Raw genomic sequence first — 18,773 nt, 5'->3', positions numbered from 1 at the left:
CCTTAAATTCCTGTTAAAAAAAAATTCCATAGATTTCAGGTATAAAAAAAAGCTGGCAGCTCAGTCACCAGAAGTTCACCATAAAAAATATGGTAGCTTTTACACCAAATTACTGTAAATAAAAAAACTGTACCTCTGTTGTTTGTAGCTTAAAATTCTGGTGACTGAGCAGCCGTTTTTTTACTGTAAAATCTACCGGGTTTTTTTTGTTTTTTTTTCCTACAGCGCAGCCTCGCGGACATGCCGTGAAGGATTGTGCGGCTTGAAAGAGGCCGGTATGAAGGTGTGTTACACTTGGCGGGCCAAATTTGTCCCGCGCGGCGCCGCTTTGGGATTCCCTGGCCTCGACCAAGTGAAATGATTTAAAAGAACAAAACATGCTTTTGAGGTGCGGTGGTATTTTGTTCTTTGGTGGTATGCTGAATGATGCAGACACGTTTGTTACTGGAGACTTTGAATGTGAAAGTCATATGCAACTCTAATTGTGTGACAAAATGTGTTTTATTGTTCGATGATTATTACCTATGTCTAGCGGGTGTGCTATTGTGTGCTTAGCTGCTGTGTAGCTGCTAGCTCCTAAGTAGCCTAGCGTGCTTACTTTTTGTAAATGACTTTAGTAGAACAGAAGAAATGGTGTGTTTATTGGAGGACATTTCGATGTTGACTGCCCGTATCGCGTATTTCAGGTGCAAGCCGATATCATTTTTGCTGATTTCCGACGATGTGCGATATCAATATTGGATCAGTGGCCTGGAAAACAAAGGTATTGCACTGCTGGTGTGACGATACAGGATATCAAAAGTGGATTTTAAAACTGAGCTACACACTGGCTGGGAACATTCACCTTATTTGACGTAATTAACGACGACTAAACGCTACGAGAGTACGAGCGAGTCTTAGCGTGGAGTGGGCGTGTCAGTTTTTCTCCTTGGCGTCGCCGTCGCCATCGCCGTTGGCCCTGTAGAGGCCGGCCGCCTTGTTTTTGAACGGCAGCGTGTAGGGCTGGCGAATGTTCATCCGGTCCTTCTCCGCCTCCAGATCCTCGTCGTAGCGTTCGTCTTCGTCGTTGTCCTCCACGTCGCTGTGGTGCGGGGACGAGTGGCGCGACAGGGCCGGGGACGGCGGCACGGACGCCGGACGGGGGTAACGGAAACCGGACGTCTGAGGAAAGAAAGCGGACGTTTATCAGTGGCGGGATATCACCAGAAATTATTAAAATGTCCTAATTTTACAAATCTGAATTGTAATATTGTATTGGATTTTTTATAAGTGGTAAATATTTTAAGAAAAAACACTAGAAGTGAAAATAAATATTACCAGAAATTATTAAAATTTCATAGTTTTACCAAATTTGAGTTGTAATATTGTATTGGAATTTTTTTTAAAGTGGTAAATATTGTAAGAAAAAACACTAGAAGTGAAAATTAATATTACCAGAAATTATTCAAATGTCCTTATTTTACAAATCTGACCTGTAATATTGTATTGGAATTTTTTTTTTAAGTGGAAAATATTGTAAAAAAAAAAAAAAAACACCATAAGTGAAAATAAATATTACCAGAAATTATCAAAATGTCATAGTTTTACCAAATTTGAGTTGTAATATTGTATTGGAATTTTTTTTTTAAGTGGTAAATATTGTAAGAAATAATAATTAATATTACCAGAAATTATTAAAATTTCCTAATTTTACAAATTTGAGTTGTAATATTGTATTGGATTTTTTTTTTAAAGTGGTAAATATTGTAAGAAAAAAACACTATAAGTGAAAATAAATATTACCAGAAATTATTAAAATGTCCTTATTTTACAAATCTGAGTTGTAATATTGTATTGGAATTTTTTTTTTAAAGTGGAAAATATTGTAAGAAAAAACACTAGAAGTGAAAATTAATATTACCAGAAATTATCAAAATGTCCTTATTTTACAAATCTGAGTTGTAATATTGTATTGGAATTTCTTTTTTTTAAGTGGTAAATATTGTAAGAAAAAACACTAGAAGTAAAAATTAATATTACCAGAAATTATTAAAATGTCCTTATTTTACAAATCTGAGTTGTAATATTGTATTGGAATTTTTTAATTATTTTAAGTGGTAAATATTGTAAGAAAAAACACTTGGAGTGAAAATAAATATTACCAGAAATTATTAAAATGTCCTTATTTTACAAATTTGAGTTGTAATATTCTATTGGAACCTTTTTTTTAAGTGCTAAATATTGTAAGAAAAAACATTAGAAGTGAAAATTAATATTACCAGAAATTATTAAAATTTCCTAATTTTACAAATTTGAGTTGTAATATTGTATTGGAATTTTTTTTAAAGTGGTAAATATTGGAAGAAAAAACACTATAAGTGAAAATAAATATTACCAGATATTATCAAAATTTCATAGTTTTACCAAATTTGAGTTGTAATATTGTATTGGATTTTTTTTTTAAAGTGGTAAATATTGTAAGAAAAAACTATAGAAGTGAAAATAAATATTACCAGAAATTATCAAAATTTCATAGTTTTACCAAATTTGAGTTGTAATATTGTATTGGAACCTTTTTTTTAAGTGCTAAATATTGTAAGAAAAAACACTAGAAGTGAAAATTAATATTACCAGAAATTATTAAAATGTCATAGTTTTACCAAATTTGAGTTATAATATTGTATTGGAAGTTTTTAATTATTTTAAGTGGTAAATATTGTAAGAAAAAAAACACTAGAAGTGAAAATAAATATTACCAGAAATTATCAAAATGTCATAGTTTTACCAAATTTGAGTTGTAATATTGTATTGGAATTTTTTTATTTTTTTTAAGTGGTAAATATTGTAAGAAAAAACACTTGGAGTGAAAATAAATATTACCAGAAATTATTAAAATTTCATAGTTTTACCAAATTTGAGTTATAATATTGTATTGGAATTTTTTTTAAAGTGCTAAATATTGTTATAAAAAACATTAGAAGTGAACATTAATATTACCAGAAATTATTAAAATGTCCTAATTTTACAAATCTGAGTTGTAATATTGTATTGGAATTTTTTAAATTATTTTAAGTGGTAAATATTGTAAGAAAAAACACTTGGAGTGAAAACAAATATTACCAGAAATTATTAAAATGTCATAGTTTTACCAAATTTGAGTTGTAATATTGTATTGGAATTTTTTTAAAGTGCTAAATATTGTAAGAAAAAACATTAGAAGTGAAAATTAATATTATCAGAAATTATTAAAATGTCCTAATTTTACAAATCTGAGTTGTAATATTGTATTGGATTTTTTTTTTTAAGTGGTAAATATTGTAAGAAAAAACAGAAGTGAAAATAAATATTACCAGAAATTATCAAAATTTCATAGTTTTACCAAATTTGAGTTGTAATATTGTATTGGAATTTTTTTTTTAAGTGGTAAATATTGTAAGAAAAAACACTAGAAGTGAAAATAAATATTACCAGAAATTATAAAAATGTCCTTATTTTACAAATTTGAGTTGTAATATTGCATTTGAATTTTTTTTAAGTGCTAAATATTGTAAGAAAAAACATTAGAAATGAAAATTAGTACCGGTATTACCAGAAATTATTAAAATTTCCTAATTTTACAAATTTGAGTTGTAATATTGTATTGGAATTTTTTTTAAGTGCTAAATATTGTAAGAAAAAACACTAGAAGTGAAAATAAATATTACCAGAAATTATCAAAATTTCATAGTTTTACAAATCTGAGTTGTAATATTGTATTGGAATTTTTTTTTTTTTTTTAAGTGGTAAATATTGTAAGAAAAAACAGAAGTGAAAATAAATATTACCAGAAATTATTAAAATTTCATAGTTTTACCAAATTTGAGTTGTAATATTGTAGTGGAATTTTCTTTAAAGTGCTAAGTATTGTAAATAAAAACAGAAGTGAAAATTAATATTACCAGAAATTATTAAAATGTCCTTATGTTACAAATTTGAGTTGTAATATTGTATTGGAATTTTTTTTTTTTTAAGTGGTAAATATTGTAAGAAAAAAACACTATAAGTGAAAATAAATATTACCACAAATTATTAAAATGTCATAGTTTTACCAAATTTGAGTTGTAATATTGTATTGGAATTTTTTTTTAAATGCTAAATATTGTAAGAAAAAACAGAAGTGAAAATTAATATTACCAGAAATTATTCAAATGTCCTTATTTTACAAGTTTGAGTTGTAATATTGTATTGGAACATTTTTTTAAATGGTAAATATTGTAAGAAAAAACAGAAGTGAAAATCAATATTACCAGAAATTAGTAAAATGTCCTAATTTTACAAATCTGAGTTGTAATATTGTATTGGAATTTTTTATAAGTAGTAAATATTGTAAGAAAAATCACTAGACGTGAAAATAAATATTACCAGAAATTATTAAAATGTCATAGTTTTACCAAATTTGAGTTATAATATTGTATTGGAACATTTTTTAAAGTGGTAAATATTTAAAAAAACAAACACTAGAAGTGAAAATTAATATTACCAGAAATTATCAAAATGTCCTAATTTTACAAACCTGAGTTGTAATATTGTATTGGAATTTTTTATAAGTAGTAAATATTGTAAGAAAAATCACTAGAAGTGAAAATAAATATTACCAGAAATTATTAAAATGTCATAGTTTTACCAAATTTGAGTTATAATATTGTATTGGAACATTTTTTAAAGTGGTAAATATTTAAAAAAAAAAAAACACTAGAAGTGAAAATTAATATTACCAGAAATTATAAAAATGTCCTAATTTTACAAATCTGAGTTGTAATATTGTATTGGAATGTTTTTTTTTTTTTGTTTGTTTTTTTTTAAATGGTAAATATTGTAAGAAAAAACACAAGAAGTGAAAATAAATATTACCAGAAATTATCAAAATTTCATAGTTTTACCAAATTTGAGTTGTAATATTGTATTGGAACCTTTTTTTAAGTGCTAAATATTGTAAGAAAAAACACTAGAAGTGAAAATTAATATTACCAGAAATTATTCAAATGTCCTTATTTTACAAATCTGAGTTGTAATATTGTAAGAAAAAACATTAGAAGTGAAAATAAATATTACCAGAAAGTATCAAAATGTCATAGTTTTACCAAATTTGAGTTATAATATTGTATTGGAACATTTTTTAAAGTGGTAAATATTGTAAAAAAAAACAAACAGAAGTGAAAATAAATATTACCAGAAATGATTAAAATGTCCTAACTTGACAAATGTGAGTAGTAATATTGAGGGTGGGTGACTCACCGCGGTGGGGTCGTGAGGTTCGTACATGTAGGACTCGGGGAAGGCCTTGGCCAGGGCCATGTGACGTGCAGACACGTAATACTGATGAAATGACACAAACATACAAATATCATCTTACATTGTCAGTTCTAGACAGATCGTGAGTCTATGACCGTGACTTCTGTTTGGTTTGATCAGCCGTGTTATTTTGAAACAATCAAGGTAAGGAAATAAACATTTACCGTATTTTCCGCACTATAAGGCGCACCTAAAAACCACAAATTTTCTCAAAAGCTGACAGTGCGCCTTATAACCCGGTGCGCTTTATATATGGATAAATATTAAGATTCATTTTCATAAAGTTTCGGTCTCGCAACTTCGGTAAACAGCCGCCATCTTTTTTCCCGGTAGAACAGGAAGCGCTTCTTCTTCTACGCAAGCAACCGCCAAGGTAAGCACTTGCCCCCATAGAACAGGAAGCGCTTCTTCTTCTACTGTAAGCAACCACCCGCCCGCGTAGAAGAAGAAAAAGGGCGCGGATATTATCATTTCCTTTGTGTGTTTACATCTGTAAAGACCACAAAATGGCTCCTACAAAGCGACAGGGATCCGGTTCATGAAAAGACGCAATCTCTCCATCCGCACACGGACTACTATTTCACAGCAACTGATATTCCTGTGAACCGCACTGTGGCTACAACGGGAGCACGTACGGTGAATATTCGCACCACAGGGAATGAGAAGTCATCCTTCACTGTGGTTCTAGCTTGCCATGCTAATGGCCAGAAACTTCCACCCATGGTGATATTCAAAAGGAAGACCTTGCCAAAAGAGACCTTTCCAGCCGGCGTCATCATAAAAGCTAACTCGAAGGGATGGATGGATGAAGAAAAGATGAGCGAGTGGTTAAGGTAAGTTTAAGTTTACGCGAAGAGGCCGGGTGGCTTTCTTCACGCAGCTCTGTCCATGTTGATATACGACTCCATGCGCGCCCACATCACGCTGGTTTTAATATATTATTAAAGTTTGACTGACCTATTTGACTGTTTTTTTGACATTCCTTTAGCGCAGTTAGATGCGGCTTACAACACGGGGCGGCTTATAGGTGGACAAAGTTTTGAAATATGCCGTTCATTGAAGGCGCGGCTTATAACCCAGGGCGCCTTATGGTGCGGAAAATACGGTACGGATTACTTCTGTGTAAATACCGTATTTTCCGCACTATAAGGCGCACCGGATTATTAGCCGCACCTTCAATGAATTACATATTTCATAACTTTGTCCACCTATAAGCCGCCCCGGATTATAAGCCGCGCCTACGTTGCGCTAAAGGGAATGTCAAAAAAACAGTCAGATAGTTCAGTCAAACTTTAATAATATATTGAAAACCAGCGTTCTAACAACTCTGTCCCAAAATGTACGCAAATGTGCAATCACAAACATAGTAAAATTCAAAATGGTGTAGAGCAATAGCAACATAATGTTGCTCGAACGTTAATGTCACAACACACAAAATAAACATAGCGCTCACCTTCTGAAGTTATTCTTCATTCGTAAATCCTTCGAATTCTTCGTCTTCGGTGTCCGAATTGAAAAGTTGCGCAAGCGTGGGATCCAAAATGGCCGGTTCCGTCTCGTCGAAGTCATCGGAGTCAGTGTCGCTGTTGTTGTCCAGTAGTTCTGTGAATCCTGCCTTCCGGAAAGCTCGGACCACAGTTGTGACCGAAATATCTGCCCAGGCATTTACGATCCACTGGCAAATGTTGGCGTATGTCGTCCGGCGCTGTCTGCCCGTCTTAGTGAAGGTGTGTTCGCCTTCGGAGCTGTGTGAAAAAAGCCACCCGGCCTCTTCGCGTAAACTTACCTTAACCACTCGCTCATCTTTTCTTCATCCATCCCTTCGAGTTAGCTTTTATGATGACGCCGGCTGGAAAGGTCTCTTTTGGCAAGGTCTTCCTTTTGAATATCACCATGGGTGGAAGTTAGCATGGCAAGCTAGAACCACAGTGAAGGATGACTTCTCATTCCCTGTGGTGCGAATATTCACCGTACGTGCTCCCGTTGTATCCACAGTGCGGTTCACAGGAATATCAGTTGCTGTGAAATACGGTAGTAATCCGTGTGCGGATGGAGAGATTGCGTCTTTTTATGAACCGGATCCTTGTCGCTTAGTAAGAGCCATTTTGTGGTCTTTACAGATGTAAACAGGAAATGAAACGTACGGTGATATCCGCGCGTTTTTTCTTCTTCTTCCGGGGGCGGGTGGTTGCTTACAGTAGAAGAAGAAGCGCTTCCTGTTCTATGGGGGCGGGTGCTTTCCTTGGCGGTTGCTTGCGTAGAAGAAGAAGCGCTTCCTGTTCTACCGGGAAAAAAGATGGCGGCTGTTTACCGAAGTTGCGAGATCGAAACTTTATGAAAATGAATCGTAATAAAGCGCACCGGGTTATAAGGCGCACTGTCAGATTTTGAGAAAATTTGTGGTTTTTAGGTGCGCCTTATAGTGCGGAAAATACGGTAACTCATTTCGTCATTATAGTCCGTAAAATATGAAAACAATTTTTTTACCCTAAAACATAGTGGGTGTGGCTTATTTGTCTGGACAACACGGTGGGTGGATTTGAAGACGTACCCTGCCGAGGTATCTCCAGTCCAGCAGGTCACTCAGGCGCTCGGTGCGGTTCCTCTGGATGATCCTCTGGCGCCGGCTCTGCTTGCAGAACTGGAACAGGAAGGAAGTGAGCTGGTTACACGACTCGTCCACCCCGCGATAACGGCGGTCCAGGATGTAGATGCCTGCACGAGACACAGGAGTGAGAGGGAGCGTCTCCGGGCGGGTGCCTTTAGGGAGAGTGAGAGGCACCGTAGGCTGAGGGGTCTGCGATGTGTTCCTCCATGAAGCAACCGAAGCCCGACAGGTTGGTGGAGATGGAAGGAATCCCCATGACCGTGCACTCCGCTGCAAGTCAACATGCACAGCCACGTCACTCAGAGCGGCAGCGGCGTGCTCGCCAAGCGTGAGTCCCACCTGGCGTGTAGCCCCAGGGCTCGTAGTAGGAAGGGAAGACGCCCAGGTGACATCCTCGCACAAACTCCTCGTAGTCCATGGGGAGGAGAGGCGAGGTGGAGGACAGGAACTCAGGGTGGAAAATTATCTGCAAACACCAGCTTCCTTTTTAATCACTCACCTACGTACTTTAAACGTACGTACACGCTAACATCACTTTAAACTTATGTACACGCTGACATCGCTTCAAACCCCTGAACATGACTTTGAACACCTGGACATGACTATGAACACCTGAACATGATTTTGAACACCTGAACATGAATATTAACACCTGAACACGACTATGAACACCTGAAAATGACTATGAACACCTGAACATGAATATGAACACCTGAACATGAATATTAACACCTGAACATGAATATTAACACCTGAACATGAATATCAACACCTGAACAAGAATATTAACACCTGAACACGACTATGAACACCTGAACAAGAATATTAACACCTGAACACGACTATGAACACCTGAACATGAATATCAACACCTGAACATGATTATGACTATGAACACCTGAACATGAATATTAACACCTGAACATGACTTTGAACACCTGGACACGACTATGAACACCTGAACATGACTATGAACACCTGAACATGACTATGAACACCTGAACATGATTTTGAACACCTGAACATGAATATTAACACCTGAACACGACTATGAACACCTGAAAATGACTATGAACACCTGAACATGAATATGAACACCTGAACATGAATATTAACACCTGAACATGAATATTAACACCTGAACATGAATATCAACACCTGAACAAGAATATTAACACCTGAACACGACTATGAACACCTGAACATGAATATCAACACCTGAACAAGAATATTAACACCTGAACACGACTATGAACACCTGAACATGAATATCAACACCTGAACATGATTATGAATATTAACACCTGAACAAGAATATTAACACCTGAACATGACTATGAACACCTGGACACGACTATGAACACCTGAACATGAATATTAACACCTGAACATGACTATGAACACCTGGACACGACTATGAACACCTGAACATGAATATCAACACCTGAACATGATTATGAATATTAACACCTGAACAAGAATATTAACACCTGAACATGAATATTAGAGTTAGTCTAAATGAGTTTTTCCTTGCCCTTATGTGGGCTCTGTACAGAGGATGTGGTTGTGGCTTGTGCAGCCCTTTGAGATACTTGTGATTTAGGGCTATATAAGTAAACATTGATTGATTGATTGATTGACACCTGGACATGACTATGAAGACCTGAACATGAATATTAACCCCTGGACACGAATATGAACACCTGAACATGACTATGAACACCTGAACATGACTTTGAACACCTGGACACGACTATGAACACCTGAACATGAATATTGACACCTGAACGAATATTAACACATGAACACGAATATTAACCCCTGGACACGACTATGAACACCTGAACATGACTTTGAACACCTGGACAGGACTATGAACACCTGAACATGACTATGAACACCTGAACATGACTATGAACACCTGAACATGATTTTGAACACCTGAACATGAATATTAACACCTGAACACGACTATGAACACCTGAAAATGACTATGAACACCTGAACATGAATATGAACACCTGAACATGAATATTAACCCCTGGACACAAATATGAACACCTGAACATGACTATGAACACCTGAACATGACTATGAACACCTGAACACGACTATGAACACCTGAACATGAATATTAACCCCTGGACACGAATATTAACACCTGAACATGACTATGAACACCTGAACATGACTTTGAACACCTGGACACGACTATGAACACCTGAACATGACTTTTAACACCTGGACACGACTATGAACACCTGAACATGACTTTGAACACCTGAACATGACTATGAACACCTGAACATGACTTTGAACACCTGGACACGACTATGAACACCTGAACAAATATTAACACATGAACGCGAATATTAACCCCTGGACACGACTATGAACACCTGAACATGACTATGAACACCTGAACATGACTATGAACACCTGAACATGACTATGAACACCTGAACACGACTATGAACACCTGAACATGAATATTAACACCTGAACGAATATTAACACATGAACACGAATATTAACCCCTGGACACGACTATGAACACCTGAACATGACTATGAACACCTGAACATGACTATGAACACCTGAACACAACTATGAACACCTGTACATGACTATGAACACCTGAACACGACTATGAACACCTGTACATGAATATTAACACCTGAACGAATATTAACACATGAACACGAATATTAACCCCTGGACTCGACTATGAACACCTGAACATGACTATGAACACCTGAACATGACTTTGAACACCTGGACACGACTATGAACACCTGGACATGACTATGAACACCTGAACATGAATATTAACACCTGAACACGACTATGAACACCTGAACATGAATATTAACACCTGGACACGACTATGAACACCTGAACATGACTTTGAACACCTGGACACGACTATGAACACCTGAACATGAATATTAACACCTGAACACGACTATGAACACATGAACATGAATATTAACCCCTGGACACGACTATGAACACCTGAACATGACTTTTAACACCTGGACACGACTATGAACACCTGAACATGAATATTAACACCTGAACATGACTATGAACACCTGAACATGACTTTGAACACCTGAACATGACTATGAACACCTGAACATGACTTTGAACACCTGGACACGACTATGAACACCTGAACAAATATTAACACATGAACGCGAATATTAACCCTTGACACGACTATGAACACCTGAACATGAATATTAACACCTGAACATGACTATGAACACCTGAACATGACTATGAACACCTGAACACGACTATGAACACCTGAACATGAATATTAACACCTGAACGAATATTAACACATGAACACGAATATTAACCCCTGGACACGACTATGAACACCTGAACATGACTATGAACACCTGAACATGACTATGAACACCTGAACATGACTATGAACACCTGAACACAACTATGAACACCTGTACATGACTATGAACACCTGAACACGACTATGAACACCTGTACATGAATATTAACACCTGAACGAATATTAACACATGAACACGAATATTAACCCCTGGACACGACTATGAACACCTGAACATGACTATGAACACCTGAACATGACTTTGAACACCTGAACACGACTATGAACACCTGGACACGACTATGAACACCTGAACATGAATATTAACACCTGAACACGACTATGAACACCTGAACATGAATATTAACACCTGGACACGACTATGAACACCTGAACATGAATATTAACACCTGAACACGACTATGAACACCTGAACATGAATATTAACACCTGAACATGACTTTGAACCCCTGGATACGACTATGAACACCTGGACACGACTATGAACACCTGAACATGAATATTAACACCTGAACACGACTATGAACACCTGAACATGACTTTGAACACGACTATGAACACGAACATGAATATTAACACCTGAACGAATATTAACACATGAACGCGAATATTAACCCCTGGACACGACTATGAACACCTGAACATGACTATGAACACCTGGACATGAATATGAACACCTGAACATGAATAGTAACCCATGAACATGAATATTAACCCCTGGACACGACTATGAACACCTGAACATGACTATGAACACCTGAACATGACTATGAACACCTGGACATGACTATGAACACCAGGACACGACTATGAACACCTGAACATGAATATTAACACCTGAACACGACTATGAACACCTGAACATGACTTTGAACACGACTATGAACACGGACATGAATATTAACACATGAACGCGAATATTAACCCCTGGACACGACTATGAACACCTGAACATGACTATGAACACCTGAACATGAATAGTAACCCCTGAACATGAATATTAACACCTGAACACAACTATGAACACGACTATGAACACCTGAACATGAATATTAACACCTGAACAAATATTAACACATGAACACGAATACTAACCCCTGGACATGAATATGAACACCTGAACATGAATATTAGCCCCAGAAGATGAATATTAACCCTTGAAGATGAATATTAACCCCAGAACATGAATATGCGTACCTTGACGCGGTCAGCAGAGCTGTTGAAGAGGCCGATACGGCGCACGCAGCTGAGGATGGGGTCAGTGGTATCCTCCAGCATGTTGTGAGTGCAGACGGGAGGCTGACATTGTCTCTGTGTGGCAAAGATGGCTCTCTTCATGATGGTGAAGTCCTCCTTGTCCAGCATCTTGGACACGTCTGGCAGCTGGCCCCTGAACACATTCTTTACTCAGCTGGCCCCTGAACACATTCTTTACTCAGCTGGCCCCTGAACACATTCTTTACTCAGCTGGCCCCTGAACACATTCTTTACTCAGCTGGCCCCTGAACACATTCATTACTCAGCTGGCCCCTGAACACATTCATTACTCAGCTGGCCCCTGAACACATTCATTACTCAGCTGGCCCCTGAACACATTCTTTACTCAGCTGGCCCCTGAACACATTCTTTACTCAGCTGGCCCCTGAACACATTCTTTACTCAGCTGGCCCCTGAACACATTCTTTACTCAGCTGGCCCCTGAACACATTCTTTACTCAGCTGGCCCCTGAACACATTCTTTACTCAGCTGGCCCCTGAACACATTCTTTACTCAGCTGGCCCCTGAACACATTCTTTACTCAGCTGGCCCCTGAACACATTCATTACTCAGCTGGCCCCTGAACACATTCATTACTCAGCTGGCCCCTGAACACATTCATTACTCAGCTGGCCCCTGAACACATTCTTTACTCAGCTGGCCCCTGAACACATTCTTTACTCAGCTGGCCCCTGAACACATTCTTTACTCAGCTGGCCCCTGAACACATTCTTTACTCAGCTGGCCCCTGAACACATTCTTTACTCAGCTGGCCCCTGAACACATTCTTTACTCAGCTGGCCCCTGAACACATTCTTTACTCAGCTGGCCCCTGAACACATTCTTTACTCAGCTGGCCCCTGAACACATTCATTACTCAGCTGGCCCCTGAACACATTCATTACTCAGCTGGCCCCTGAACACATTCATTACTCAGCTGGCCCCTGAACACATTCTTTACTCAGCTGGCCCCTGAACACATTCTTTACTCAGCTGGCCCCTGAACACATTCTTTACTCAGCTGGCCCCTGAACACATTCTTTACTCAGCTGGCCCCTGAACACATTCTTTACTCAGCTGGCCCCTGAACACATTCTTTACTCAGCTGGCCCCTGAACACATTCTTTACTCAGCTGGCCCCTGAACACATTCTTTACTCAGCTGGCCCCTGAACACATTCTTTACTCAGCTGGCCCCTGAACACATTCTTTACTCAGCTGGCCCCTGAACATATTCATTACTCAGCTGGCCCCTGAACACATTCTTTACTCAGCTGGCCCCTGAACACATTCTTTACTCAGCTGGCCCCTGAACACATTCTTTACTCAGCTGGCCCCTGAACACATTCTTGACTCAGCTGGCCCCTGAACACATTCTTTACTCAGCTGGCCCCTGAACACATTCTTTACTCAGCTGGCCCCTGAACACATTCTTTACTCAGCTGGCCCCTGAACACATTCTTTACTCAGCTGGCCCCTGAACACATTCATTACTCAGCTGGCCCCTGAACACATTCTTTACTCAGCTGGCCCCTGAACACATTCTTTACTCAGCTGGCCCCTGAACACATTCATTACTCAGCTGGCCCCTGAACACATTCATTACTCAGCTGGCCCCTGAACACATTCTTTACTCAGCTGGCCCCTGAACACATTCATTACTCAGCTGGCCCCTGAACACATTCTTTACTCAGCTGGCCCCTGAACACATTCTTTACTCAGCTGGCCCCTGAACACATTCTTTACTCAGCTGGCCCCTGAACACATTCATTACACACCATTTTTTTCACGCCCCCCCCACCCCCTGTTCATTGTTTCAACTGTGTTTGTCAAGATAGTTCTTCACTAACACTAAATAAGCCATTACACTATTGCCTCTCACGCCCCCTCCCCCTGACACCACACCATGCCTCCCAGGGACATCATTGTTTTCACGCCCCCCTTGAAGCCAATATTTAGTTTTGTATCTAAATGTGTCAAGATAGTTCTTTACTATAACAAAAAATACTATTATGCTATTGCCTCTCACGCCCATTTTCCCACCCGAACAACTAACGGCGCCCCCTGACCAAATTATTTTCACGCCCCCCCGAAGCCAATATTTATTTTTGTATCTAAATGTGTCAAGATAGTTCTTTACTAACACTAAAAAAAACATTATGCTATCGCCTCTCACGCCCCCTTCCCCGGACACCACACCATGCCTCCCAGGGACATCATTGTTTTCACGCCCCCCTTGAAGCCAATATTTAGTTTTGTATCTAAATGTGTCAAGATAGTTCTTTACTAACACTAAAAAAGCTATTATGCTATTGCCTCTCACGCCCCCTTCACCGGACACCACACCATGCCCCCCAAGAGATATAATTTTGTTCACGCCCCCCCTGAAGTTAATGTTAATTTTTTTTATTTGTATGTGTCAAGATAGTTCTTTACTAAAACAAAAAATACTATTACACTATTGCCTCTAACGCCCCAAAATCCCCCCCCGAAACCTCACGGCGGCCCCTGACCAAATTAGTTTCACGCCCCCCCTGAAGCCAATATTTATTTTTATATCTAAATGTGTCAAGATAGTTCTTTACTAACACTAAAAAAACTATTATGCTATCGCCTCTCACGCCCTCTTCCCCCGACACCACACCATGCCTCCCAGGGACATCTTTGTTTTCACGCCCCCCCGAAGTGAATGTTTATTTTTTTATTTGTATGTGTCAAGATAGTTCTTTACTAAAACAAAAAATACTATTACACTATTGCCTCTAACGCCCCACAAACCCCCCCGAAACCTCACGGCGGCCCCTGACCAAATTATTTTCACGCCCCCTCTGAAGCCAATATTTAGTTTTGTATCTAACTGTGTCAAGATAGTTCTTTACTAACACTAAAAAAGCTATTATGCTATTGCCTCTCACGCCCCCTTCACCGGACACCACACCATGCCTCCCAGGGACATCATTGTTTTCACGCCCCCCCTGAAGTTAATGTTTATTTTTTTATTTGTATGTGTCAAGATAGTTCTTTACTAAAACAAAAAATACTATTATGCTATTGCCTCTCACGCCCATTTTCCCACCCGAACAACTAACGGCGCCCCCTGACCAAATTATTTTCACGCCCCCCCTGAAGCCAATATTTATTTTTGTATCTAAATGTGTCAAGATAGTTCTTTACTAACACTAAAAAAAACTATTATGCTATCGCCTCTCACGCCCTCTTCCCCCGACACCACACCATGCCTCCCAGGGACATCATTGTTTTCACGCCCCCCCTTGAAGCCAATATTTAGTTTTGTATCTAAATGTGTCAAGATAGTTCTTTACTAACACTAAAAAAAACATTATGCTATCGCCTCTCACGCCCCCTTCCCCGGACACCACACCATGCCTCCCAAGGACATCATTGTTTTCACGCCCCCCCTTGAAGCCAATATTTAGTTTTGTATCTAAATGTGTCAAGATAGTTCTTTACTAACACTAAAAAAAACATTATGCTATCGCCTCTCACGCCCCCTTCCCCGGACACCACACCATGCCTCCCAAGGACATCATTGTTTTCACGCCCCCCCCCCTGAAATTAATGTTTATTTTTTTATTTGTATGTGTCAAGATAGTTCTTTACTAAAACAAAAAATACTATTACGCTATTGCCTCTCACGCCCCCTTTACCCCCCAACACCTCACGGCGCCTCCTGACAGAATTATTTTCACGCCCCCCCCGAAGCCAATATTTATTTTTGTATCTAAATGTGTCAAGATAGTTCTATACTAACACTAAAAAAGCGATTATGCTATCGCCTTTCACGTTCCTTCCCTCGACACCACACCATTTTCACGCTCCCCCTGAAGTGAACGATTACTCATCTGTATGTGACAAGATATATGCTATTTCCTCTCACGCCCCCCCCTCCCACACATAACACTGATCTTGTTCTTAGGCAAACCAGCGGAGCTATGATGCCTAGCGCCATCTGTTGTGCAGAGTTGTAACGACAAGCTACAACAAGAAGTCCCATCATAATGTGTTTAGCAGTCTTGGAAACGGTAAAAAAAACAAAAAATGAACAAAGGTCATTCCACATTAATAAAGCATGCAGAGCTTGACGTACACGAGCAGCGACTCATAAAGTTTCTTCCCGAAGCGTTCCTTCACGGTTTGAGCAGTGTCCCTGTCAGCCACAAGGAAACTCTCGTTAGTACAACATTATAATACCAATAATAATAACACTAATAATATGATGATTATGATGATCATAAGTATAATGAATAAAACATGATTATATATTACAACTTCATAGCAGAATATTGAATAACACTAATAATAATAACAACACTGATAATAAGATGATTATGATCATAAGTATAATTAATAAAACATGACTATATATTAAAACTTGATAGCAGAATATTGAATACCACTAATAATAATAATAATAATAATAACACTGATAATAAGATGATTATGATCATAAGTATAATGATTATAACATGATTATAAATTAAAACTTGATAGCAGAATATTGAATAACACTAATAATAATAATAATAACAACACTGATAATAAGATGATTATGATCATAAGTATAATGAATAAAACATTATAAATTAAAATTTGATAGCAGAATATTGAATAACACTAATAATAATAACACAGATAATAAGATGATTATGATCAATAAGATGATTTATGATCATAAGTATAATGAATAAACCATGATTATATATTAAAACTTGATAGCAGAATATTGAATAACACTAATAATAATAAGATTATTATGATCATAAGTATAATGAATAAAACATGACTATATTTTTAAACTTGATAGCAGAATATTGACTAACACTAATAATAATACTAACAGTAACATTGATAATAATATGATTATGATCATAAGTATAATGAATAAACATGACTATGTATTAAAACTTGATAGCAGAATATTGACCAACACTAATAATCATAATAATAATAATGATTATGATCATAAGTATAATGAATAAGACATGACTAAATATTAAAACTAGAGAGCAGAATATTGAATATAACTAATAATAATAATAATAATAACACTGATAATAAGATGATTATGATCATAAGTATAATGAATAAAACATGACTATATATTAAAACTTGATAGCAGAATATTGAATATCACTAATAATAATAATAATAATAATAATAATAACAACACTGATAATAAGATGATTATGATCATAAGTATAATGAATAAAACATGATTATATATTAAAACTTGATAGCAGAATATTGAATAACACTACTAATAATAAAAACACTGATAATAAGATGATTATGATCATAAGTATAATTAATAAAACATGACTATATATTAAAACTTGATAGCAGAATATTGAATATCACTAATAATAATAATAATAATAATAACACTGATAAGATGATTATGATCATAAGTATAATGAATAAAACATGACTATATATTAAAACTTGATAGCAAAATATTGAATAACACTAATAATAATAATAACACTGATAATAAGATGATTATGAGTATAATGAATAAAACATGACTATATATTAAAACTTGATAGCAGAATATTGAATAACACTAATAATAATAATAACACTGATAATAAGATGATTATGATCAATAAGATGATTTATGATAATAAGCAAAATGAATAAAACATGATTATATATTAAAACTTGAGAGCAGAATATAGACTAAAACTAATAATAATAATAATAATAATAATAACACTGATAAGATGATTATGATCATACATAAGTATAATGAATAAAACATGATTATATATTAAAACTTGATAGCAGAATATTGAATAACACTAATAAGATGATTATGATCATAAGTATAATGAATAAAACATGATTATATACTAAAACTTGATAGCAGAATATTGAACAACACTAATAATAATAATAACACAGATAATAAGATTATTATGATCATAAGTATGATGAATAAAACATGACTATATTAAAACTTGATAGCAGAATATTGACTAACACTAATAAGAATAACAATAATAACACTGATAATAAGATGATTATGATCATAAGTATAATGAATAAAACATGATTATATGCTAGAAGTTGATAGCAAAATATAGACTAACACTAATAATAATAATAACACCGATAAGATGATTATGATCATAAGTATAATGAATAAAACATGACTATGTATTTAAACTTGATAGCAGAATATTGACTAACACTAAT

At 36.5% G+C, this 18,773-nt stretch overlaps 1 protein-coding gene across 1 annotated transcript in view; it reads right to left on the bottom strand.

The window, feature by feature from the left end:
* Nucleotides 1–620: 620 nt before the first annotated feature.
* The window catches only part of gys1 (glycogen synthase 1 (muscle)), a 64,832-nt gene continuing 46,679 nt past the window's right edge, over nucleotides 621–18,773 (bottom strand). The window contains exons 10-16 of the mRNA XM_061974387.2: nucleotides 16,663–16,722; nucleotides 12,495–12,687; nucleotides 8,258–8,384; nucleotides 8,093–8,188; nucleotides 7,862–8,025; nucleotides 5,254–5,334; nucleotides 621–1,161 (exon numbers count right to left, since the gene is read on the bottom strand). Coding sequence (XP_061830371.1) covers nucleotides 916–1,161; nucleotides 5,254–5,334; nucleotides 7,862–8,025; nucleotides 8,093–8,188; nucleotides 8,258–8,384; nucleotides 12,495–12,687; nucleotides 16,663–16,722 — 967 coding nt within the window. The 3' untranslated portion in view covers nucleotides 621–915. The remainder of the gene's footprint in view (nucleotides 1,162–5,253; nucleotides 5,335–7,861; nucleotides 8,026–8,092; nucleotides 8,189–8,257; nucleotides 8,385–12,494; nucleotides 12,688–16,662; nucleotides 16,723–18,773) is intronic.

Source organism: Nerophis lumbriciformis, linkage group LG22 (assembly GCF_033978685.3).
Source record: "Nerophis lumbriciformis linkage group LG22, RoL_Nlum_v2.1, whole genome shotgun sequence".
In the NCBI taxonomy this organism is placed as follows: domain Eukaryota; kingdom Metazoa; phylum Chordata; class Actinopteri; order Syngnathiformes; family Syngnathidae; genus Nerophis; species Nerophis lumbriciformis.
The sequence above is the reverse complement of the archived record's forward strand: the minus strand, read 5'-3'. Positions and strand labels throughout refer to the sequence as shown.